Consider the following 23890-nt stretch of genomic DNA (forward strand, 5'->3'; position numbering starts at 1 on the left):
TTTACTGATCCAGACATGGTTTGTGTTTTCTCGGGAGATTCTGGTAGAAATTCCGGCGCTTGAGCACCTTGCTGGATGGCAGTGATGTTGGGAATTCCATAGAAATCAAGAAACAACGATGTGTGTTTTGCTGGTGCGACTGCAGAAGAATAGCGAAGGAAATTGTTATTGACAGAGCTATACACTCTTTTCTCCCAAGGTACAAACCGCTGGCTCAACAACAGCCGTTGCACATTTCCTCGCCAAATAGCTTGGTTGACGAAGCGAAACATCTGGCAAGTTTCCCCAACAAACGCGAGTGAAGAATGAAGCATTAGCGAGAGCCTGTGGGACGCGTTCCCCGCGTACGTTTTCCCCAAAATCCCCTAGTCCCCTCTAAAGTGAAAGCATACATAATGTAAATTATATTTGAAATCACGTGATCCTGCGTAGACTTGCGCAGTTTTTTAAATTTGACGTAGACGACGAATTTTGGAGAAGCGAGATGCATCATTTATGGACAATCCACCATGACGTATGCTTGTAGATGTCAGAGATGGGTAAAATATGTCTCCTATGAGCTCTTCTAAACAGCAGCCTAAGGCAGCGGATACTTTCATATGATCAATCCCACACTTAGGTATACGCAACATTTACCCTACAAAAAATGCGTGCACAGTCAAAAACGGAATCGGAGTTAATTAGAGAGTCCCGAGCAATTGGCGGGCCCAGCCAATAAGTTCGTCATCATTAGGCCAAACGGCAGCGGTTGTCCCAGGGTCATTTTCCTTTGATTGAGCTTGCCACTTTTTCAAAGGCATCTTGCATTCAGTCACATTCCCGTTAGGTGTATAGATCCTATTGTCATGCAGAACCGGCTTACCCGCAGTTCCCGGTCCCCCGCACATTGCCCCACTTCTACCGTAATCCCCATCCTTTAGCAGAATTACTGAATTATTGTAGAAAAAGTCTTCGTGTCCGGCTCGCTGAGGACAGATACCAAAACCGAGGGGTAAATAGGCATCAATATTATGATGGTGATGATTATCATGACCGCCAAAATCGTTTTTCAAAGCCTCCCTCTCGCCATAGGAAATAAAATTGTGATGGGTTTCGTAGTAGGTGCTTCCGTCGTCGTTGTCGATTCCAAAAAGGCTCCCGTAATTAGCAACGACGAAATTGTAATTTATGTAGTCGTATTGTTTTATTGGCGACGGCGTTTTGCCGTCCGCTACTTTAGTGACGTAGACCTGACGATCCCAGCTGTTGAACGGGCCGTGATCGCTTGACTCGCGGCACGTGTTGAATAGGAGATTTTCTGTCACGTTCGATCCTCCGCCGAATCCATCGTTAAAATTAATTCCCGCTCGCGGTCCATTGAAAAAGATATTTCCTTTGAGTAGATTTTGGCACGATTTGGCTTGGAAGTAGAACGACGATTGTTTCTCCCATATGCCTAGTTCGCGAACAAAATTATAGAGAATTTGATTAAATCTGGGTTGATTTCCTTCGGTTCCGTCAGGTCCCATTCCAACGATATCGGACCCATTTGTATATCCCCACGACGCTATCGCCGTACTTCCAAGCCAAGAAAAGTCGGACTTTTGAACGGTAGCGTAGCGATTGTAGCCCGATAGCATGATGGCGTTGCCGTCAAGTCGTTCGAATAGACATGAATCGACAGTAAAGTTCATGGTTCCCTCAACGAATACGGCTCCCATACGTTCTAAAGCCCAATCGCCACCCGACGGCATACCGTGCGGATCCATGTACGTATATGCGGTGTCGCGAAAACCAATTCCGCGCATAGTCAAGTCAACGACGGGTTTCTGTTGCGTTCCCATTATCCGCACGAGAGTTTTCACATTAGTGACGGCGAATTGAATGTCAGTCGGTGGCATGCCCGTTCCGTTGTAGAAAAGATAGAGTTTTCGGTTGACTTCGTCGTAGTAGTATTCGCCAGGATAGTCGAGCTCTTCAAAAACATTCTCAATATAGTACTCGTCTCCTTCAGCTCGGCCTCGCGCTCCCTGAAAGCCGCCCTTACTAAAAGTAAAGTTACCCGTTTCTCGATCGTAGTCGCCCACTTCGAACATCCACGATGCCCAATGTCCGGGTCGCCAAGCCTGTATAATGGCTCCGGTGGCGTTTTTGTACGGCATATTGGTAAGATTAGCAACCATTCCAGAGGGAATGGTGTACGTGTTGGCTCCTCCTCCCTCGACGTTACTGCTGCACCAGTATCCCGCCGGTGGATCGAAGTTCTTACACGGACCTCCGATTCCTAGTGTGTAATATTGAAACGAATTGGAAGTATTGCGAAACGGTTTCTCCGGTTGAAAATCCTTGTCAGGTTTTTGAGGAATGACTGGTGCATTCCACGCGGCAGCTTTCATCTCTGAACCAAATCCAAGTTCGGGATCAGCGTTCGGATATCGAGCTCGTATAGCTCGATGTCCATTGAGACGCAGTCCGGGCACTGCCGCTATACTTGCTAGGTCTGCCACGTAGATATTTGGGGGTACGAATGCTTTTTTGTAACCGCTCACGTGGTGTTCTTGCACCCTAGGTTTCCAGACGCCGTCGTTGCGAAAAACGCATTTGTACGCCCATTTATTACCCGTAGTTTGGTCGTGCCAGGTCCAGACGTTGCAACTACCGTTAGCCTTGCACATAGACTCGCACTCTTGCCACGTCTTGTACGTAGAATTGATTATCGTATTCGATCCAGCACCCCTTATGTCGTTCGCGTTTTGCTCGACTATCCATTCGATTGTCGTATTTTTCTTAGATACGTTGAACGCTTTCCATTGGGGTGCAATTGGCTTTGCTCCGCTAATCCACACTTCTTCTCCATTATAGTTTTGTAAAGTGAGTCCACTGTCTTCTGGTCCAAGTTCAATCGTTTTGTTTAGGTAGAACGTTCCGGCTCGAAGCAGAATAGTCGTCGGTGATGAAGCGGAGCGACTGACTTGGACGGCGTGAGCAATCGATTTGAAGGGTTTGTCCATCGTACCTGCATTGGAGTCACTACCCTTTGTAGCGTCGACGTAGTACATTGCAGTTGCAGCTGGCGAGTCAAAGAGAGCAAATCTTGACTTCGTCTCGTCTAGATGTAGTGGAAGGGCGAGACTACAGTTAGCAGCTTCGGGAGATCCGTTCAAAGCATCGACGATTTGCTGGAAATGATCTTTGGTACGAAAGGGCTGTATTTTGTGAGCAAACTCGATTGCAAGCTGTCTCATTTTACAGTCAAAGCCATCTTGATCGGCATGAGAGGTCTGAAATACAAAGCAGAGTAAGCAGAGAGCCAGTGTAATAGACGACATGGTCGCTGCAGCAATGAGATGAGATCGGGTGCACGTGAGAACCAGTCTGAGTAGAACATACGTCCTCGTTTACGAAAAATGCAATGCACTCGCTAATAAGTTTTTGGTAGTACTACATCTCTGTCTGACAAATGATTACAGTCTTGCTGTTATTCTGTTCTCAACATAGTTTATATATCTACGGTATCACTATGTACCTAAAACTACCTCTGCTTCAAAGTTTCTTTATCGCTATCTAATCTTAAATTAATAATTTTAGTTCTAAAGATAGTTACTGATTGATTTTCTCCTTGTAGAACAGTATTACACCCTTTTGCCTTATACACTTTCTTGACAGATCTTGCTTTGGTTAGTGTTCGCTTCAATCGAGAAGTTGATGCTCGAGTCCGTGGTGAGGATGGCGGCTGTTTGCCTCGGGGCGTTGGGCCACTGGCATGACCCTTTAGTGCTTTGTTTTGAAGTAGCCTTTGTGAGAGCACGAAACTCTTCTGTTCCCATGTTGAAGACCGAACAAGCGACGGCCTCAGACTTGACAGAGGTAAGAATGAAAATCTTTCGCGTTTGGACGAGTGCGTTCTTTCTTCTGATTGAACGTTTGTGTTTTCGTTTTGACAGGATTCTTTAGGTGAAGTACTGTCATCCAGATCTGCATTTGTCTCTTCCACAGGGGTGAAGAATGGGGCGTGAACCGACTTTCTTGTAATGTACTCAATAATTTCTCGAATGTGCTTGCCTTCATGAAGTTCCAGTTGCGATGGCATGTCTCTCATGTGGCGGATGTCAGTGCGATCAATAAGGAGTTTGGCAACTTTGAGAGAGGGATTGTCCAGATTCGAAATTATTGCTCTGTGCGCCGGTGTTTGACCCAGTTTGTTCACTACGTTAGGGTTAGCTCCCAAATTTAAGAGAAGCTCTGTCGTTTCATATTTATCCCAGTAGGCTGCGTCTGAGAGGGGAGAATCCCCATACCCATCTGTGGCGTTTATTAATTCTCTCGCTTTCGCTTCACTTCCGTCGGCAGCGGCAATGGCAACATCATGAAGCTTCTTTAGTTGGCTATGCATGCCGTGTCGGGCTAAATAATGAAACGCCGTCCATCCGATGTTATCTCTAAGGTATGGCGTAATGATACGTTCTTGGATCATCTGATCGATTTCATTAGGGTTATTCCAACTTTCGTACGAGTGCCAGCAATCATAGACGCATCCCGTGATTGGCGGTCTGCCTTTGGTTTCTCCGTCTTTCCCTTAATTAAGCAAACAAGACATCGTTACAACGTGTCAACAAACTATTTTTAGCTCTTACCACATCCCTTTATTATTTCAACAATGGGGGCTTTGCTCACGTGAATGCGACTCGCTCTCATGATGGGAGTGTCACCAAAGCAATTTGGTACGTAGAAATCGATACCTTTTGCAATAAAAAACACGACGTCTTCCACAGAAAGCTTGTCAGCCATGTAAGCCAAATAGTGTGCAGGTGTGTTCCCATACTCGTCCAACGTACTATTTAGATCGGCGTCTCCTTTTTCCGCGAGCTGACGTATGACACCGAACGCTGCCAGGTGGCCCTTTCGATTTAGCTCGCTGGCAACGTCAGTGAGTTGCAACGTACGTGGTAGCCCCGGCGGCTGTGGTGGCGGGGACGATTCATTTGAGCCAATGGAGGCTGCACCTGCTGCGAGCAGGCTTACCGGAAACCGAGCAGCAATGTTCCCGCTCACGAGTCTTCTCTTTTCACGAGAAGCCGTAGGTTGCCAGTGACTTGGAGCTGGAGCCTGCCATTGCAGTCGATTGTAGCCACTGGCAGGTGGCATCGGGTTAGGAGACCACAGCTTCAAGCTTGGATAACGAAGTCGACTAAAGGCAGTAGCAATACGATGCATTTTGAAGACACCTGGAGTCGCGTATAAGTTCTACAACACTGTCAGCCGACGGCAATTCCCCGCCTTCTATACGCCTTCCATACGCCCCCCGAACCATAACCAAATAAGGGAAACATCGCCCCCCAGGTTCTGATACATCCATATATGTACATGTCCGTCTAATTTACCTATATATGTCTACAGCATGTACGTACTGGAACAAAGATTGCCCTAATCTTCAGTTACGTCATCGCTATCATCAAATGAAAGCAGTCTACTATCGTTCACTTCTTGCATTTTACTGGACTTCCTCGTTTTTCTTTTCTGTCCGCCGCGGCTCGCCTCTTTCTTCTCCTTCCCACTTCCTTTGGGAGGTTTTCTGAACACAAGTTTTCCATCGTTCGGCTCAGGACCTTCTTCCCTACGATCCTGTTTATTTGCTGCAAAAGAAAACAAATCGAAGGACGCAAACCGAGCTCAATTTTTCACTTTTGGCTCGACTGGAAGAGCTGTCCTCCAGTTGTCGTTTCCGACCCGTGAACTCCTCGTACCTCATTGCCTCTTCCTCATCCATGTCGCCTTTCTTCAACTGTACAACGACTGGTCTCTCGTCGTCTCTCTCCACGTCATTGTCATCAGCAAGGGGTCCCTCGCCTTTCTGAAACTTCTCTGACACGCTCGGGCCTTCCTTATACCCGATCTTCTCCTTGATCTTCTTCAGAAAGCTCGGTTCGGGCGGCTTCAAAAAATCGATCTTGTTTGCCATGCCCTTTCTTGTGCTCCCGGATATTCCGTGAAAGAAAGCTTTAGGAGCTTGGCGCTTCGACTCTGATTATGGAGGCAGCCCCTCTTGAAAATTTCTGGCGCGACGATCGAGTGCGCACGTTGTGCCTGATAAACGAAGTGCCGGATAACCGAGGTCCGGATAACTCGAGGATGGACTGTACTACGATCGTCATCGACAACGTAAATCTACTTCTTCCACTATCTCATCCACCATCAGACGCCGAGAAGAGTCTACGCTATTTCTTCTTGAAACTGCTGCCAAAGGAGGATTCGCCGACAGCCGTACTGTTCGACTGATCTTCATTTATTCAGGCGGTAGAGCGGTAAGAGTCATGAATGAAATCAGTTCGAAATCCAGAATGAGAATAATCGTTGCCGAGGATGTCGCAAAGGGAAAAGAATTTTTGTCTCGGTACCTGAGTACGTATCACTGAGCTCAGCATTGTGACTCGCTGAAATGAGCGATGTGTCTGTGTGAATGAGGTGCTAGCGGTGTTTTGTCTAGACGTGGTAGGGAGGCGTGACGGTATCAATTTTTCTCGTGGTGAGTCGCCTAAATGCTCACTATGGTACCAGTCAAAATAAGCGAAACGCCTCTCTACCGTAGTCAAAATACCACGCGCCTCATTTGCCGCTCATTCAGAGTCAGCTAGTCACGCTTGCTGTACTGCTCATCATAGCCTCTGCTGCTGCAGAAATGAACGCGCCGGCATCGCCGCCCATGATAGAATTTTTGAGCAACCTGAAGTACCTAACATGTTTCCAGCGTTTATTTATTAGATAGGGAAACATGTTTCCAGCGTTTATTTATTAGATAGGGAAACATGTTTCCAGCGTTTATTCATTAGATAGGGAAACATGTTACCAGCGTTTCTTCATTAGGTATGGAAACATGTTTCCAGTGTTTATTCATTAGGCAGAAAAACATGTTTCCAGCGTTTATTCATTAGGTAGGGAAACATGTTTCCAGCATTCATTCATTAGGTAGGGAAACATGTTTCCAGCGTTTATTAATTAGGCAGAAAAACATGTTTCCAGCGTTTAATCATTAGGTAGGGGAACATGTTTCCAGCGTTTATTTATTAGGTAGAGAAACATGTTTCCATCGTTTATTCATTACTGGCCAACAGACTCTCTTGTAATAAATTGCAGTAAAATTACAAGAGACTGGCCGAACGACTTCCTTGTGATGGATTACAGTGAAATTACAAGTACTAAGCAGCTAGTTATCCCGCATCTCCCAGCTCTCCCTGTTCAGTACAGACGCCACCGTCGCCACCACGGTCGTCGTCGCCATCACGGTCGCCGTCACCATCGCACTCTCCGTCACCATCGCTACCCCCGCCATCGCCGTCGTTACTGCCGCCATTATCGTCGTCGCCGTCGTCGCCATTGCTGTTGCAGCAGCAGCAAGAACAGCTCTCACAGCAGCACCACCTGCATCATGCGGCGCCCGCGACAAGAGTCAGATCGTCTCAGCCACCAGTAACGGAAGACCAAGGACTTAGAACGACCTTTCACTCAAGTACGAGCTATGGATCTACTTCTTTGGTATCTGACATGGATGACCCTCCTCAGATTTAGGTCAGTGGTCAACAGCTATAATCACACGATGGTACAAGAAAAAAATTATTGTACTGTAGATTTTTTTGTGTCGTCTGCCGTACATTCCCATTTGGAGCTGCTTTAAAATTATTCGGAATACATGTTAGCCTATTGGAACGTCATCATGATCATCATGACGTCGCGCCTGGATATGTACATACATGTAAACACATCACGTGTAGAGCGTGTCAAAATGGCCGTCCTACGAAGCAAGGCCGTAGCGTACATGTGCCTAAAGTCGCCCAGGCAGGTCTAGCAGTCACCAAAATATTCTTAGAAAGTGTCTGTTTATCAGGTGAAGAACAAATTGCCCGCTGATGCGCAAATCACGACCGCTGTACCGTGACTCTAGCCACAGCGAATCACGACCGAACAGCTTCGCGAAGCGAAGGAACGCCAGCTCGAAGCCGTCAAACCGGTGAGCATCCGAAACGATCGCTGATCTTTGCAAAGAGTCGATAAAACTAGGCTCCAATGCAAAAAATAACCGATCCGGAAGAGCTCGCGGATTTTCGACTTCGAAAAAGAAAGGTACAGCTCGCGAGGGCGTGGTTTTGAGACGTTACACGTACTCCTTTAGGGCTACGAGGATAACATTCGAAAGAATCGACTGCAGATAACGAATTGGATCAAATACGCCAAATGGGAGGAAAGCCAGAACGAATTTCAAAGGTCTCTCGTATTAATTCTCTATAGCGAGCATACTCTACGTCGCGTTTCTAGAGCGAGATCCATATACGAACGGGCGCTCGATGAAGATTCGCGCTTCGTTCCCGTTTGGTTGAAACCGAAATGGAAATGAGGTGGGAGGGGAAACGAAACTGGCGCGTTGTCATAATTTATGTGTTTGTTGAATGGTACAAGCAAGTGAACCACGCGAGGAATATATTCGATCGATGTCACCGTCTTACCGCGAGTCAACCAGTTCTGGTAAGTAGACGTAGCGTTCGAAACGTCTTTGAGATTCCCGGAGAAACGTTGAAGGATTGCAGCTCCCCCGCTCAGATAATTTGACGAGAGCCAGCGCGCGCGCGGTGCTCCAGTACTCAGTGAACGAGTGCCGGCGTGCGGCGCGCCTGTACTCAGTCCTGATCCTCGTTTAGGCGTAGCATATAAACTATGGGCGTAGCGCACGTTTCGCTATGACTGTTATAGAGGCGCCATGTATCACCTAGATTTTGCTGATCAAGCATATCGTCGTTACTACGCATCCGTTCGCTTTTCGCGTCCAAATAGCGACTGAATGTCTTTAGAATAGATCTCCAATTTACTTCGCGGCTGATTTTTCGCCTCTACTTGCTGGTATAGACCATTTTGTCATGCGTCTTACAACTGACGTCATGTGTAGCGTGACAAGGCGTGTCTTGCGTACGTGGCACGCGTTTTATTTTCGTTTTTTCGCGTTTCTAGATTGATTTGCGACAAAATTCATTCGCGGTTGTGGTCAGAAACGTATTTTCGGCCGATTGAGAGGGGTTTTAGTTCAATCAGCGCACTTTTTGTGGTGAACAGCTGCAGTGGAAGTGACCCAGACAGGGTTGTTATATATATACCCAGCGTTTCCATATACTTATCAGTAGCAGGAGCATGAGCTCTTGGCTAGGATAGAAGGGAGTTGGAAACTCTCCCCAAGGGTTTGACCATCATGGCCCGGTGGTCGGTCATTCTCCTCACCCGACAAGGGCTCCGGCCTTCCTAGTCCAATAGCTCCGCTGCGCCTGTGAGATACCTCTGGTACCGGATAAACCTCCATAGCACCGTCTTCCGTGTGGTTTGTATCAAGTGTCGTAACCTTTTTAAATTTTTAAAAATTTGCTACGTGAAAGAGACGCGTTTTTTGACATTTTAACGGTCAAACGAAGCGTTTCTTCAAAAGGGGCCTCAGTTTACATGTACCTTGCGTTGTATAAAGCGTTAGCCAGTGGCTCATAAGTGCTTCCTTTAGGTACAAGTTTTCCTACATGGAGGAGATGCTTGGCAATGTGGCTGGCGCTCGGCAAGTCTTTGAACGTTGGATGGAGTGGGAACCCGATGAACAGGCACTTGAAAATTCTATTCGCCTTTCATTTGACATATCGTTTCTCTCCTTAGGCGTGGCACTCCTATATCAAGCTAGAGCTAAGATACAAGGAAGTCTATAGAACGTGTCAGAACAATCTATGAAAGATATATCCTAAACCACTGCCAATATTTGGAAAACCGAAGCGAATTTCAATACGAAGAAGTCAGTGGCACCGACTATTAGAGGAGAATATAATTATATACCATATAGAAACGGTGGGTCTGTTCATAAGGAAGTAAAAGCGAACCACGAAAACTACGACGCTTGGTTCGATTATCTCCGTCTAATGGAATCCGAGAGCAACGTCGAAAGCACGCGGGAGATCTACGAAAGAGCCATTGCAAACGTTCCGCCCTCTCAGGTCGCTTGCGTCGTAGAAGAATATGTGGGATTTTTTTTACCAGCCAGTTTAAGAAAAACGGCTGTGGCGTAGATACATCTATCTGTGGATCAATTGCGCTTTGTTTGAAAAACTAGAAGCAAAGGCAATAATTTTTTTAAAAATTCTGTATTTGCCTGTACTGATTCTCTCTCTCTTCTTAGGATGTCGACCGGACTCGCCTCGTTTACAAGGCGTGCGTTGATTTAATTCCTCATCGAGTACAGTAAGTCTTTGGTTTCAAGCAGGATTCGTCGCACTTAGACGCACCATTGCCTGTCCTTTTGCAAAATAGTTCACGTTTGCCAAGATTTGGCTTTGGTAGGCTCAGTTTGATATCAGACAGAAAAATCTGCCTCAAGAGCGAAAAATTCTCGTATACATATGATGATTTTGTAGGGCTTTTTCTAAGCGACCGGATTTATATTAGGTAGAGAAACATGTTTTCAGCGTTTTTTCATTAGGTAGGGAAACATGTTTCCAGCGTTTATTTATTTGGTAGGGACGCATGTTTCCAGCGTTTATTCATTAGGTAGGGAAACATGTTTCCAGCGTTTATTCATTAGGTAGGGGAACATGTTTCCAGCGTTTATTCATTAGGTAGGGGAACATGTTTCCAGCGTTTAATCATTAGGTATGGAAACATGTTTCCATTAGGTAGGGAAACATGTTTCCATCGTTTATTGTAGGGAAACATGTTTTCAGCGCTTATTCATTAGGTAGGAGCACATGTTTATTCATTAGGTAGGGAAACATGTTTCCAGCGTTTATTTATTTGATAGGGAAACATGTTTCCAGCGTTTAGATATTCCGTCAGGCACTGTTTGTACTCCGCCGGCAAGCGGTATATATATTCCGTCAGGCATTGTTCGTACTCCGCCGGTAGGCGGTATATATATTCCGTCAGGGGATGTTCGTACTCCGCCTGCAGACGGTATATAAATTTCGTCAGGCGATGTTCGTACTCCGCCTGCGGGCGGTATTTATATTCCGTTAGGCAATGTTCGTACTCCGCCTGCAGGCGGTATATATATTCCGTCAGGCGATGTTTGTACTCTGCCTGCAGGCAGTATATATATTCCGTCAGGCGGTGTTCGTACTCCGCCTGCAGGCGGTATATATATATTCCGTCAGGTGGTCTTCATACTTCGCCGGCAGGCGGTATATATATTCCGGCAGACGTTGTTCGTACTCCGCCTGCAGGCGGTGTATATATTCGGCAGGCATTGGTCGTACTCCGCCTGCAGGCGGTGTTCGTACTCCGCTGTTAGGCGGTATATATATTCTGTCAGGCGATGTTCGTACTCCGCCGGCAAGCGGTATATATATATTCCGTCAGGCGGCGTTCGTATTCCGCCGGCAGGCGGTATATATATTCCGTCAGGCGGCGTTCGTACTCCGCCTGAAGGCGGTATATATATTCTTTCAGGCGTTGTTCGTACTCCGCCTGCAGGCGGTAAATATATTCCGTCAGGCGATGTTCGTACTCCGCCGGCAAGCGGTATATATATTCCGTCAGGCGGTGTCGTACTCCGCCTGCATTCGGTATATTTATTCCGACTGTGACGCTTTATGTCACAATTTGACTTAGAGTATCTATAATAGAATTGGGTTTCAATAATTAATATTTCAGAGAGGGCAGTCAAGTTCTGCCGGTGGAGCCCATTGATCGAAAGGTACTTTTGCACAGCGATGACGAAATTGACTGACCAGACTCGTACAGAAAATCGGGCAAATAAATCAGTTTATTTCTCAGAATCGAACATCTTTTTTCATGGTTAGGTTTTCTAGTGACGACGACGAGCTGAGCCCAAAACAAAGCGTGCCATCATTGTATAGGGATACTCCTCGCACGTTCAAACAGGTTCGAACCCCCCGCTATTCAAGCGCCAAAAGAACCCTGGACAAAATGTCCTTCGAGTGTAAAAAACGCTTTATGAATCATGCTTATATGTGTTGACGTTTTAGTAAGCCGTCTGCCCCCGGCCTATGTGAGACCGCCTTTATTTCTCGAAAGTGGAACGGTGAGTCCGTTTATGCTATCTATCATGGTTGATCCGCATGTTTCTCCGGATCAACAACAGCCACGTGATCGTCCCACGACCAGTCATTCGTCCGACTCCTTCCCACGCAAAACCGCCGTCGTTTGGCAGCGAAATAATCGTCAAGAGCGAACCGCAGGATGTTTAGGAAGTCGATTTTTTTCTCTTCTTTGTTCTTTTCTTCATGTTCGTGCGTCCACGTGTTTTTAAATTGAATGCATCTTTTTTACCCTGGATTGGGCGGGATTGGGCATGTGTGCCAACCGCGTGCTTATACGGGCGTACGAATCATGGCGGCGAAAACGAAAACGACTGAACCGAAGTCGTCCGCTTCGTCCTTCACGTGACATCGTGATAATTTTTTTATTAGATTCGAGAAGGGCGATGTGGTTGATACCTTAGAACCGACTCCGAGAAGAGGAATAATTCGATTCGTCGGCAAAGTACCAGGAAGGTTAAATGAAATGGCCGGAATCGAACTCGAAAAGGATGCAAGAGATGGGTGCGATGGCTGTTTCGACAAGATACGGTAAGCAAAGCTGTTCTCGGGGATCTTTTTCATAGAAATTTTCGCTTAGATATTTTCAATGCCCGCCGAAGCGCGGAAAATTCCTTAAGACCACGCAGGTGAGGAAATTCGCCTGCTTCAACATAGAGCCCTCGGCTACCGAGCTGCCTCTTTCTGTTACTCTGTATATCAGAGAATTTTTTCAGTGTGGGAAGGTCTGGAAGGATAGACATAATACGCAATTTTAAAATGGTCCTAGACAATTTTAAAATCTTGCCTTGGACGATTCATAAAATTGTCTTAGACCATTTTAAAAATTGTCTTGGACGATTTTTAAAATTGTCCTGAAACAATTTTTAAAATTGCCCTGTGATATTCCTCTTTGATGACAGATACCCTGTGATCACAGATGCCCCTCTGTGATCACAGATACCCTGTGATCACAGATGTCCTTGTGATCACAGATACCCTGTGATCACAGATTCCTCTGTGATCACAGATACCCTTGTCATCACAGATTCCCCTGTGATCACAGATACCATGTGATCAAGATACACTTGTGATCAAAGATACTGTTTTGTTTTGAAGCGAGCGATCGAGTTTTGGGGCGAAAGAACGGGCAACACAGTTTTGAGGCGGTTTTGATGCGCGAGAAATTTTAGAATTGTCTTGAAACAATTTTTAGAATTGTCCGAGACACTTTTTGAAATTGTCCGAGACAATTTTTGAAAATCGTCCAAGATTTAAAATTGTCCGAGAAAATTTTAAGTGTGTCAAAAGTGGGCTTTCGCTAGTTTTTATGCGCGAGTGGCGTTTCTTGCGCCTGAACCGCAAGCGCCTCTCGCGCGCAACGAAAGGGAGACACTTACCCCTCGAAAGTGGGCGTTCCCGCCAACATTACAAAGTACTTTTTATGCGCGAGTGGCGTTTCTTGCGCCTCAACCGCAAGCGCAGCTCGCGCGCAACGAACGTGGGCGTTCCCGCCAACACTTTTATGCGCGAGTGGCGTTAATTCCTTGCGCCTGAATCGCAAGCGCCGCTCGCGCGCAACGAATTGAAGACACTTGTCACAGTAAAGTTATTGAGTTGAGACTGTTAACAATACAAATGCGGTATCTAGTCAAGGTATTCAATTAAATACGAAAGTCTCGCTCCTTTTCTTCTCTAAACTTACTAATTGAAAAATTCACTCGCAATTGATTTTTCGTTTTGATGGTATGCGTTCGTTGCGATGAAATCAAACATGATCTACGCCCCGCAAAAAATGAACGCGATCAAAACGAAAATTCACGCCCAACAAAAACAAAAAATTGAGACCACGCAACGATCATTTTTTGCTGATCGCAGTTCAGTAATTGCTGCGCATCATTTTTAAACAGATTTAAGTTGCGTCGTGAATTATGACACAAATACCGGGTATACCACAATACAGGAATCTGCCGAGAATTTCAGTGTGGGAAGTAGGTCTTGCACCATTTTAAATTTGTTTTAGACGATGTATCCGGCTGTAATTATTGCAAGCTACGGGCTTCCATAACGTTTTTATAGTAGTATGGGTCGGCGATAGGGGAGTGAGGGTTGGGGCGACCCATGCCGACCCATGTGGGCAGAACCCTGGTATATACACAATTAGGATATATATATATAGAATATATACCTTAACTTTTTCCCTTACACTGTACATATATACACACAGATGCTCTGTGAGTCTCTCAAATGTAGAAATGAGCTCTTCAACTGTAGAACGAGCCCATCGATTATAGACCCAAGCCTATCTCTCACAACTGTATAGAATGAGCCCCTCTGCTGAACCGTCATCTTTAGAGTTATTGTCCTTAGATGTAAAAAGTGAGCCTTTAGGTTTAGAACATTTTAGTGCTGAGCTTTTTTGGAAAAAATGAACACCAATATTGCAATATTTGTAGATACGGAAAAATAGACCGGCGGACGATCCTCGAAAGAAGCCAAGTGTAAGGTTGCGGATGTTAAGGCGGCGAATTTGCTCTAATAAAGTAAACATTTGCAGAGATCAACTTTTGACGTTAAACATTCTTCCTTGTCGACCGAAGGAGGCACCGGTAAGTCCTGCTGACTAATATACGTTTAATTGAACAAAATATTGTTTCTTTTCTTTGTTCTGTGCGCTTGTAGCGGCGGTCCGATCGGACGAGTTGGGTGGTACGTCTTTCAGTCGACGAGTCTATATATTTGATTTTTTGACTGTGCTTTATGCTTGTAGCGGCGTTGCTAGCGGACGAAGCCTGCAAATTGCTACTGACGCTGCAAGCTTCGTCCAAGGTACTGGCCCACTTAATGCCGTTTAGTCATTTCATGATGAATTTAGGAGACCGCGGCTGCAATACTGGAACATCTAACCCCAATGGTTGGCAATCTGGGCGGTCTTCTGACCGGTAGGTCCTGCTGTCAGCTGACTACACGAGTTTGTATAAATGATTGCTTTCTTTGTCTGTGCTTCGTCGCCGACAGTGGTTTCAGCGTCGTCGACAGCTGACGTCGACGTTCAGGTGGCGGCGTCCACAACCGACGCCGAAAGTCAATGTGAAACGGCGTCGACAGCTGACTTCGGCGTTGAAGTGGCGGCGTCGACAACCGACGTGGGGGTTCAAGTGGCGGCGGCGGCGTCTTCTGAGATGGATACGGCGGCGTCGGCTCAGATGGATGCGGCGGCGTCGGCCCAGATTGATGCGGAGGCGGAGGCTCAGATTGATGCGGAGGCGGAGGCTCAGATTGATGCGGAGGCGGAGGCTCAGATTGATGCGGAGGCGGAGGCTCAGATTGATGCGGAGGCGGAGGCTCAGATTGATGCGGCTCAGATGGATGCGGCGGCGGCGGCTCAGATGGATGCTGCTGATACGGCGTCGACGTTCGACGACAACATTTTTGATTTGACCGGGCGAGAGTTTCTCGAGGCAGCGGCGGAAGGTAGGCTAAATCTTAAATTATATTCTTAATATGAATTAATAATGCAAGTACAGTGTAAGCTACAAAGCAATTTTTCCTTATCGCCAGTTTATCTTGCTTTTACATTCAACAGTTCTCTGGGAAGCAAGCGAGAGAATCGGGAGAGCTAATACTCGTGCTCCCTATCCAAATGCCATCGGGTTATTCAAGGAATTCTTGGAATACAAGTAAAATACATTAATATTTAATAAATTATTGTTTAATTTTGTCATTTTGCAGACTGGACAATCCTGATCTAACCGGTATTACACCAACTTCGGCAGAGATGAATCCAGAAAGACCCTCCGCCGTCAGAACTGCATACTATATTGTCAAAGGACTTCTTACCGAGAAAGAAGATGTTTTGCTTAAAACATTTATTACATCAGAAATATATTTTCTCGTCGCAAAAGATTTTAGGCAATGATCTTTCGTAATTTTCATTGCGTCTACCTTAACTCAAGGTGTACAAAATGAAGCAAAAAGAGGGAATTGTGGAGAGAGTATGATTTGTCGTTACTATTCCTATTGTCATTTGTTGGTTACTGTTAATTAATTAATTAACCCTTTATGCACCACTGTGTCAGAATTCTGACACTCTTTTAAAAAATTTGAATCAACTGATAAGTTGATTAGTTCTTCTTGTAATTTACTAAAAAATTGCCAATAAAATAAAAAACGCTTTTCAAGTTGAAATTTAACATTTTTTGAAATTTGTGCACACAACCTGTTAATTTTTTATTTTATTGTGTATGCGGTACAAAAAACGTTCGTCGCTCAGCACCTTATCGTTGAATTCAAGCGGCTTGACACCTTGACCGCTTACGTTAGCTTACGTGCGTCGTCGCGTCTTTCTCCGTCGAAAATAGCAGAAGATTCGCCGCCGAACATTGAAAAACTCTTCGCGAAGCTAGCAATGTCGATCGGAAACGACAATCTGCCCGAACTAACGCTGCGGTGTCGAGAAATTCTTGGTAGGTCGTTAGCGATAAGCGAAGAGCGCGTTTGATCTCTACCCCGGCGCGCTCTCTGTCGTTCGAAAAAGGCGGCCATTCGAAGGCGGCTAAAGCTACTTCGTGCGGTCGACTGCTTCATCGATCGACTCTACGAATCGCTTTTGTTGACGCCGTACAATTGGCTCCAGCTCGTCGAATTACTTCAAGACGTCGGTCGCTACGACATCGTCGGCCAAGTTGAGTCATTCTGCCAAAAGAACGGCTTTCCTTCGGCCTGCCCCGACGGAGAATCGTTACCGGATGTGACAGGTAAGCCAAAAGCACATGATCGTTTTTCTACATACTAAGAATACTAGGCTGCGCGCTTGGCTAACTACAAATGCAGTGCGGCGTTAAGAACTGGAAATCCGCTTTGAACGACCTCATTTTTTCGTTAAGAAACGAGACGACAAACGACTAGATTACGACGCGCTAAAATGCAAGGCGGAATAGTCAAAAGAAAAGGCTGCAGAAGTAAAGTAAACACCATATCAAAGCCATATTAAAAATTTGACTTTTAGTACAAAGAAAAGCTCTTAACAGTTAAACTGCGCAGAGAACGTACCGAACTCCTCAGCGAATTGCCTCAATTTATTACCTTTGGAGTATCTATGTTGCAACAGTCTGTTCGTATTCTCGTTACGTGTCATCGTGCGTTTGCTCGATCAGCGAAAGATCAGCTGGCAGAATTAGTTAAAGTGGGGCTCAATAGTCAATAGTAAAGTATTGTGTAGTCTAAGGATTTTATAGGAGGAGGGAGCACAGTCTTTGACTAAGCATCTCATAGCTGCGGATCATAAAAAGGGAATTATTCTTGTAGCTGAACGATTGGCCGAGTGTCAATGCGTTCCCATAGGTGTATATATTCCGGCAGGTACTCCGCCGGAGGCGGTATATATATTCTGTCAGGGGATGTTCGTACACCGCCTGCAGGCGGTATATTTATTTCGTCAGGGGATGTTCGTACTCCGCCGGTAGGCGGTATATATATTCCGTCAGGCGTTGTTCGTACTCTTCCGGCAGGCGGTATATATATTCCGTCAGGCGGTGTTCGTACTCCGCCGGCAAGCGGTATATATTCCGTCAGGCATTGTTTGTACTCCTCCGGCAGGCGGTTTATATATTCCGTCAGGCGTTGTTTGTACTCCTCCGGCAGGCGGTATATTTATTTCGTCAGGCTTCGTACTCCGCCTGCAGGCGGTATATATATTCCGTCAGGCGGTGTTCGTACTCCGCCGGCAAGCAGTAAATATATTCTGTCAGGCATTGTTCGTACTCCGCCGGTAGGCGGTATATATATTCCGTTATGCATTGTACGTACTCCGCCGGCAACCTGTATATATTCGGTCAGGCATTGTTCCTACTCCGCCTGCAGGCGGTGTATATATTCTGTCAGGCGGTGTTCGTACTCCGCCTGCAGGCGGTACATAAATTCCGTCAGGCGTTGTTCGTACTCCTCCGGCAGGCCGTGTATATATTCCGTCAGGAAGTGTTCGTACTCCGCCGGCAAGCGGTATATATATTCCGTCAGGCATTGTTCGTACTCCGCCGGTAGGCGGTATATATATTCCGTCAGGCGTTGTACGTACTCCTCCGGATGGTATATATATTCTGTCAGGCATTGTTCGAACTCCGCCGGTAGGCGGTATATATATTCCGTCAGGCGGTGTTCGTACTCTTTCGGCAGGCGGTATATATATTTCGTCAGGCGGTGTTCGTACTCCTCCGGCAGGCGGTATATATATTCCGTCAGGCGTCGTTTGTACTCCTCCGGCAGGCGGTATATATATTCCGTCAGGCGTTGTTCATACTCCTCCGGCAGGCGGTATATTCCGTCAGGCGTTGTACGTACTCCTCCGGCAGGTATATATATTCCGTCAGGCATTGTTCGTACTCCTCCGGCAGGCGGTATATATATTTCGTCATGCAGTGTTCGTACTCCGCCTGCAGGCGGTATATATATTCCGCCAGGCGTTGTTCGTACTCCGCCTTCAGGCGGTATGTATATTCCGTCAGGCGTTGTTCGTACTCCTCCGGTAAGCGGTATTTATATTCCGTCAGGCAATGTTCGTACTCCTCCGGCAGGCGATGTATATATTCCGTCAGGCATTGTTCGTACTCCGCCGGCAAGCGGTATATATATTCTGTCAGGCATTGTTCGTACTCCGCCGGCAAGCGGTATATATATTCCGTCAGGCGTTGTTCGTACTCCTCCGGCAGGCGGTATATATATTCCGTCAGGCAATGTTCGTACTCCTCCGGCAGGCGGTGTATATATTCCGTCACGCAGTGTTCGTACTCCTCCGGCAGTCCGTGTATAAATTCCGTCAGGCGTTGTTCGTACTCCGCCTTCAGGCGGTATATATATTCCGTCAGGCGTTGTTCGTACTCCTCCGGTAAGCGGTATTTATATTCCGTCAGGCAATGTTCGTACTCCTCCGGCAGGCGATGTATATATTCCGTCAGGCATTGTTCGTACTCCGCCGGCAAGCGGTATATATATTCTGTCAGGCATTGTTCGTACTCCGCCGGCAAGCGGTATATATATTCCGTCAGGCGTTGTTCGTACTCCTCCGGCAGGCGGTATATATATTCCGTCAGGCAATGTTCGTACTCCTCCGGCAGGCGGTGTATATATTCCGTCACGCAGTGTTCGTACTCCTCCGGCAGTCCGTGTATAAATTCCGTCAGGCGTTGTTCGTACTCCGCCTGCAGGCGGTATATATATTCCGTCAGGCGGTGTTTGTGCTCCTCCGGTAAGCGGTATATATATTCCGTCAGGCAATGTTCGTACTCCTCCGGCAGGCGGTGTATATATTCCGTCAGGCAGTGTTCGTACTCCTCCGGTAGGCGGTATATATATTCCGTCAGGCATTGTTCGTACTCCGCCGGTAGGCGGTATATATATATTCCGTCAGGCGTTGTTCGTACTCCGCCTGCAGGCGGTATATATATTCCGCCAGGCGTTGTTCGTACTCCGCCTTCAGGCGGTATATATATTCCGTCAGGCGTTGTTCGTACTCCTCCGGTAAGCGGTATTTATATTCCGTCAGGCAATGTTCGTACTCCTCCGGCAGGCGATGTATATATTCCGTCAGGCATTGTTCGTACTCCGCCGGCAAGCGGTATATATATTCTGTCAGGCATTGTTCGTACTCCGCCGGCAAGCGGTATATATATTCCGTCAGGCGTTGTTCGTACTCCTCCGGCAGGCGGTATATATATTCCGTCAGGCAATGTTCGTACTCCTCCGGCAGGCGGTGTATATATTCCGTCACGCAGTGTTCGTACTCCTCCGGCAGTCCGTGTATAAATTCCGTCAGGCGTTGTTCGTACTCCGCCTGCAGGCGGTATATATATTCCGTCAGGCGGTGTTTGTGCTCCTCCGGTAAGCGGTATATATATTCCGTCAGGCAATGTTCGTACTCCTCCGGCAGGCGGTGTATATATTCCGTCAGGCAGTGTTCGTACTCCTCCGGTAGGCGGTATATATATTCCGTCAGGCGTCGTTCGTACTCCTCCGGTAAGCGGTATATATATTCCGTCAGGCATTTTTCGCACTCCTCCGGCAGGCGGTATATATATTCCGTCAGGCGTCGTTCGTACTCCTCCGGTAAGCGGTATATATATTCCGTCAGGCAATGTTCGTACTCCTCCGGCAGGCGGTGTATATATTCCGTCAGGCAGTGTTCGTACTCCTCCGGTAGGCGGTATATATATTCCGGCGGGCGGTATATATATTCCGTCAGGCAATGTTCGTACTCCGCCGGTAGGCGGTATATATATTCCGTCAGGCGTTGTACGTACTCCTCCGGCAGGTATATATATTCTGTCAGGCATTGTTCGTACTCCGCCGGTAGGCGGTATATATATTCCGTCAGGCGGTGTTCGTACTCTTCCGGCAAGCGGTATATATATTTCGTGAGGCAGTGTTCGTACTCCGCGTGCAGGCGGTATATATATTCCGTCAAGCGTTGTTCGTACTCCTCCGGCAGGCGGTATATATATTCTGTCAGGCGTTGTTCGTACTCCTCCGGTAAGCGGTATATATATTCCGTCAGGCAATGTTCGTACTCCTCCGGCAGGCGGTGTATATATTCCGTCAGGCCGTGTTCGTACTCCTCCGGTAGGCGGTATATATATTCCGTCAGGCATTGTTCGTACTCCGCCGGTAGGCGGTATATATATTCTGTCAGGCATTGTTCGTACTCCGCCGGCAAGCGGTATATATATTCTGTCAGGCATTGTTCGTTCTCCGCCGGTAGGCGGTATATATATTCCGTCACGCATTGTACGTACTCCGCCGGCAAGCGGTATATATTCCGTTACGCATTGTACGTACTCCGCCGGCAAGCGGTATATATATTCGGTCAAGCATTGTTCGTACTCCGCCTGTATATATATTCCGTCAGGCGTTGTTCGTACTCCTCCGGCAGGCGGTATATATATTCCGTCAGGCGGTGTTTGTACTCCTCCGGTAGGCGGTATATATATTCCGTCAGGCATTGTTCGTACTCCGCCGGTAGGCGGTATATATATTCCGTCAGGCGTTGTACGTACTCCTCCGGCAGGTATATATATTCCGTCAGGCATTGTTCGTACTCCTCCGGCAGGCGGTATATATTTTCCGTCAGGCGTCGTTTGTACTCCTCCGGCAGGCGGTATATATATTCCGTCAGGCGTTGTTCGTACTCCTCCGGCAGGCGGTATATATATTCCGTCAGGCGTTGTTCGTACTCCTCCGGCAGGCGGTATATATATTCCGTCAGGCGTTGTTCGTACTCCTCCGGCAGGCCGTGTATATATTCCGTCAGGCGTTGTTCGTACTCCGCCTGCAGGCGGTATATATATTCCGTCAGGCGTTGTTCGTACTCCTCCTGCAGGCGGTATATATATTCCGTCAGGCGTTGTTCGTACTCCTCCGGTAAGCGGTATATATATTCCGTCAGGCAATGTTCGTACTCCTCCGGCAGGCGGTGTATATATTCCGTCAGGCAGTGTTCGTACTCCTCCGGTAGGCGGTATATATATTCCGGCGGGCGGTATATATATTCCGTCAGGCAATGTTCGTACTCCGCCGGTAGGCGGTATATATATTCCGTCAGGCGTTGTACGTACTCCTCCGGCAGGTATATATATTCTGTCAGGCATTGTTCGTACTCCGCCGGTAGGCGGTATATATATTCCGTCAGGCGGTGTTCGTACTCTTCCGGCAAGCGGTATATATATTTCGTGAGGCAGTGTTCGTACTCCGCGTGCAGGCGGTATATATATTCCGTCAAGCGTTGTTCGTACTCCTCCGGCAGGCGGTATATATATTCTGTCAGGCGTTGTTCGTACTCCTCCGGTAAGCGGTATATATATTCCGTCAGGCAATGTTCGTACTCCTCCGGCAGGCGGTGTATATATTCCGTCAGGCCGTGTTCGTACTCCTCCGGTAGGCGGTATATATATTCCGTCAGGCATTGTTCGTACTCCGCCGGTAGGCGGTATATATATTCTGTCAGGCATTGTTCGTACTCCGCCGGCAAGCGGTATATATATTCTGTCAGGCATTGTTCGTTCTCCGCCGGTAGGCGGTATATATATTCCGTCACGCATTGTACGTACTCCGCCGGCAAGCGGTATATATTCCGTTACGCATTGTACGTACTCCGCCGGCAAGCGGTATATATATTCGGTCAAGCATTGTTCGTACTCCGCCTGTATATATATTCCGTCAGGCGTTGTTCGTACTCCTCCGGCAGGCGGTATATATATTCCGTCAGGCATTGTTTGTACTCCTCCGGCAGGCGGTATATTTATTTCGTCAGGCGGTGTTCGTACTCCGCGTGCAGGCGGTATATATATTCCGTGAGGCGTTGTTCGTACTCCGCCGGTAGGCGGTATATATATTCCGTCAGGCATTGTTCGTACTCCGCCGGTAGGCTGTATATATATTCCGTCAGGCGTTGTACGTACTCCTCCGGCAGGTATATATATTCCGTCAGGCATTGTTCGTACTCCTCCGGCAGGCGGTATATATATTCCGTCAGGCGTCGTTTGTACTCCTCCGGCAGGCGGTATATATATTCCGTCAGGCGTTGTTCGTACTCCTCCGGCAGGCGGTATATATATTCCGTCAGGCAATGTTCGTACTCCTCCGGCAGGCTGTGTATATATTCCGTCAGGCAGTGTTCGTACTCCTCCGGCAGGCCGTGTATATATTCCGTCAGGCGTTGTTCGTACTCCGCCCGCAGGCGGTGTATATATTCCGTCAGGCGTCGTTCGTACTCCGCCCGCAGGCGATGTATATATTCCGTCAGGCATTGTTCGTTCTCCGCCGGTAGGCGGTATATATATTCCGTTACGCATTGTACGTACTCCGCCGGCAAGCGGTTTATATTCCGTTACGCATTGTACGTACTCCGCCGGCAAGCGGTTTATATTCCGTTACGCATTGTGCGTACTCCGCCGGCAAGCGGTATATATATTCGGTCAGGCATTGTTCGTACTCCGCGGGCAAGCGGTATATATTGTCAGGCATTGTTCGTTCTCCGCCTGTAGGCGGTATATATATTCCGTTACGCATTGTACGTACTCCGCCGGCAAGCGGTATATATTCTGTTGCGCATTGTACGTACTCCTCCTGCAAGCGGTATATATATTCGGTCAGGCATTGTTTGTACTCCTCCGGTATATATATTCCGTCAGGCGTTGTACGTACTCCTCCGGCAGGTATATATATTCCGTCGGGCATTGTTCGTACTCCTCCGGCAGGCGGTATATATATTCCGTCAGGCGGTGATCGTACACCTCCGGCAGGCGGTATATATATTCCGGCAGGCGGTATATATATTCCGTCAGGCAATGTTCGTACTCCTCCGGCAGGCGGTGTATATATTCCGTCAGGCAGTATTCGTACTCCGCCGGCAAGCGGTATATATATTCGGTCAGGCATTGTTCGTACTCCGCCGGTAGGCGGTATATATATTCCGTTATTCATTGTACGTACTCCGCCGGTAGGCGGTATGTATATTCCGTCGGGCATTGTGCGTACTCCTCCTGCAGGCCGTGTATATATTCCTTCAGGCGTTGTTCGTACTCCGCCTGCAGGCGGTATATATATTCCGTCAGGCGGTGTTTGTACTGCGCCTGCAGGCATATATTCCGTCAGGCGTTGTTCGTACTCCTCCGGCAGGCCGTGTACATATTCCGTCAGGCGTTGTTCGTACTCCGCCTGCAGGCGGTATATATTTCGTCAGGCTGTGTTCGTACTCCGCCTGCAGGCGGTATATATATTCCGTCAGGTTTTCGTACTCCGCCGGTAAGCGGTATATATATTTGCTCAGGCGTTGTTTCTACTCCCCCTCCAGGCGGTATATATATTCCGTCAGGCGG

General features: G+C 47.3%; 3 protein-coding genes, 1 long non-coding RNA gene and 1 pseudogene across 6 annotated transcripts; 3 read left to right on the top strand and 2 right to left on the bottom strand.

Annotated features, from left to right (window-relative positions):
- Positions 1–578: 578 nt before the first annotated feature.
- On the bottom strand, positions 579–3339 carry LOC136184560 (uncharacterized). The gene has a single exon (XM_065971470.1). It carries the CDS (start codon positions 3306–3308, stop codon positions 681–683), a length of 2628 nt encoding a protein of 875 aa, XP_065827542.1. The 5' UTR covers positions 3309–3339; the 3' UTR covers positions 579–680.
- A 38-nt stretch (positions 3340–3377) lies between these two features.
- Positions 3378–5226, bottom strand: LOC136184567 (uncharacterized). Its single transcript, XM_065971477.1, has 2 exons — positions 4614–5226; positions 3378–4554 (listed from the first exon to the last, which is right to left on the bottom strand). Exons 1-2 carry the CDS (start codon positions 5191–5193, stop codon positions 3512–3514), a joined length of 1623 nt encoding a protein of 540 aa, XP_065827549.1. The 5' UTR covers positions 5194–5226; the 3' UTR covers positions 3378–3511.
- A 3135-nt stretch (positions 5227–8361) lies between these two features.
- Positions 8362–10392, top strand: LOC136184482 (crooked neck-like protein 1; annotated as a pseudogene).
- Positions 10393–12292: 1900 nt separating this feature from the next.
- LOC136184483 (uncharacterized) lies at positions 12293–16024 on the top strand. Its single transcript, XM_065971387.1, has 12 exons — positions 12293–12368; positions 12417–12575; positions 12625–12673; positions 14480–14524; positions 14581–14632; positions 14706–14732; positions 14794–14852; positions 14899–14965; positions 15042–15497; positions 15610–15703; positions 15756–15876; positions 15980–16024. The coding sequence occupies exons 1-12, from the start codon at positions 12337–12339 to the stop codon at positions 16022–16024; spliced, it is 1206 nt and encodes a 401-aa protein (XP_065827459.1). The 5' UTR covers positions 12293–12336.
- A 327-nt stretch (positions 16025–16351) lies between these two features.
- Positions 16352–17680, top strand: LOC136184604 (uncharacterized). 3 transcript variants are annotated; one of them, XR_010669389.1, is made up of 5 exons: positions 16352–16489; positions 16561–16780; positions 16828–16984; positions 17032–17208; positions 17261–17680. It is a non-coding gene; the product is annotated as an uncharacterized lncRNA (long non-coding RNA). The 3 variants fall into 3 exon arrangements; XR_010669390.1 differs by having other exon boundaries at positions 16352–16780; positions 17245–17680; XR_010669388.1 differs by having other exon boundaries at positions 16352–16780.
- Positions 17681–23890: the final 6210 nt, after the last annotated feature.

This window comes from Oscarella lobularis, chromosome 3 (genome assembly GCF_947507565.1).
Source record: "Oscarella lobularis chromosome 3, ooOscLobu1.1, whole genome shotgun sequence".
Taxonomy (NCBI): Eukaryota; Metazoa; Porifera; class Homoscleromorpha; order Homosclerophorida; family Oscarellidae; genus Oscarella; species Oscarella lobularis.

Bases quoted from the DNA above. Each gene is read 5' to 3' on its own strand.
- LOC136184483 (XM_065971387.1), top strand. From the start codon at position 12,337: ATGGCGGCGAAAACGAAAACGACTGAACCGAA. The intron at 12,674-14,479 runs GTGAGGAAATTC...CAATATTTGTAG, and splicing joins AATTCCTTAAGACCACGCAG to ATACGGAAAAATAGACCGGC. The intron at 14,853-14,898 runs GTACTGGCCCAC...TGATGAATTTAG, and splicing joins CGCTGCAAGCTTCGTCCAAG to GAGACCGCGGCTGCAATACT.
- LOC136184560 (XM_065971470.1), bottom strand. From the start codon at position 3,308: ATGTCGTCTATTACACTGGCTCTCTGCTTACTCTGCTTTGTATTTCAG.
- LOC136184567 (XM_065971477.1), bottom strand. From the start codon at position 5,193: ATGCATCGTATTGCTACTGCCTTTAGTCGACTTCGTTATCCAAGCTTG. The intron at 4,555-4,613 runs GTAAGAGCTAAA...TGCTTAATTAAG, and splicing joins TGAAATAATAAAGGGATGTG to GGAAAGACGGAGAAACCAAA.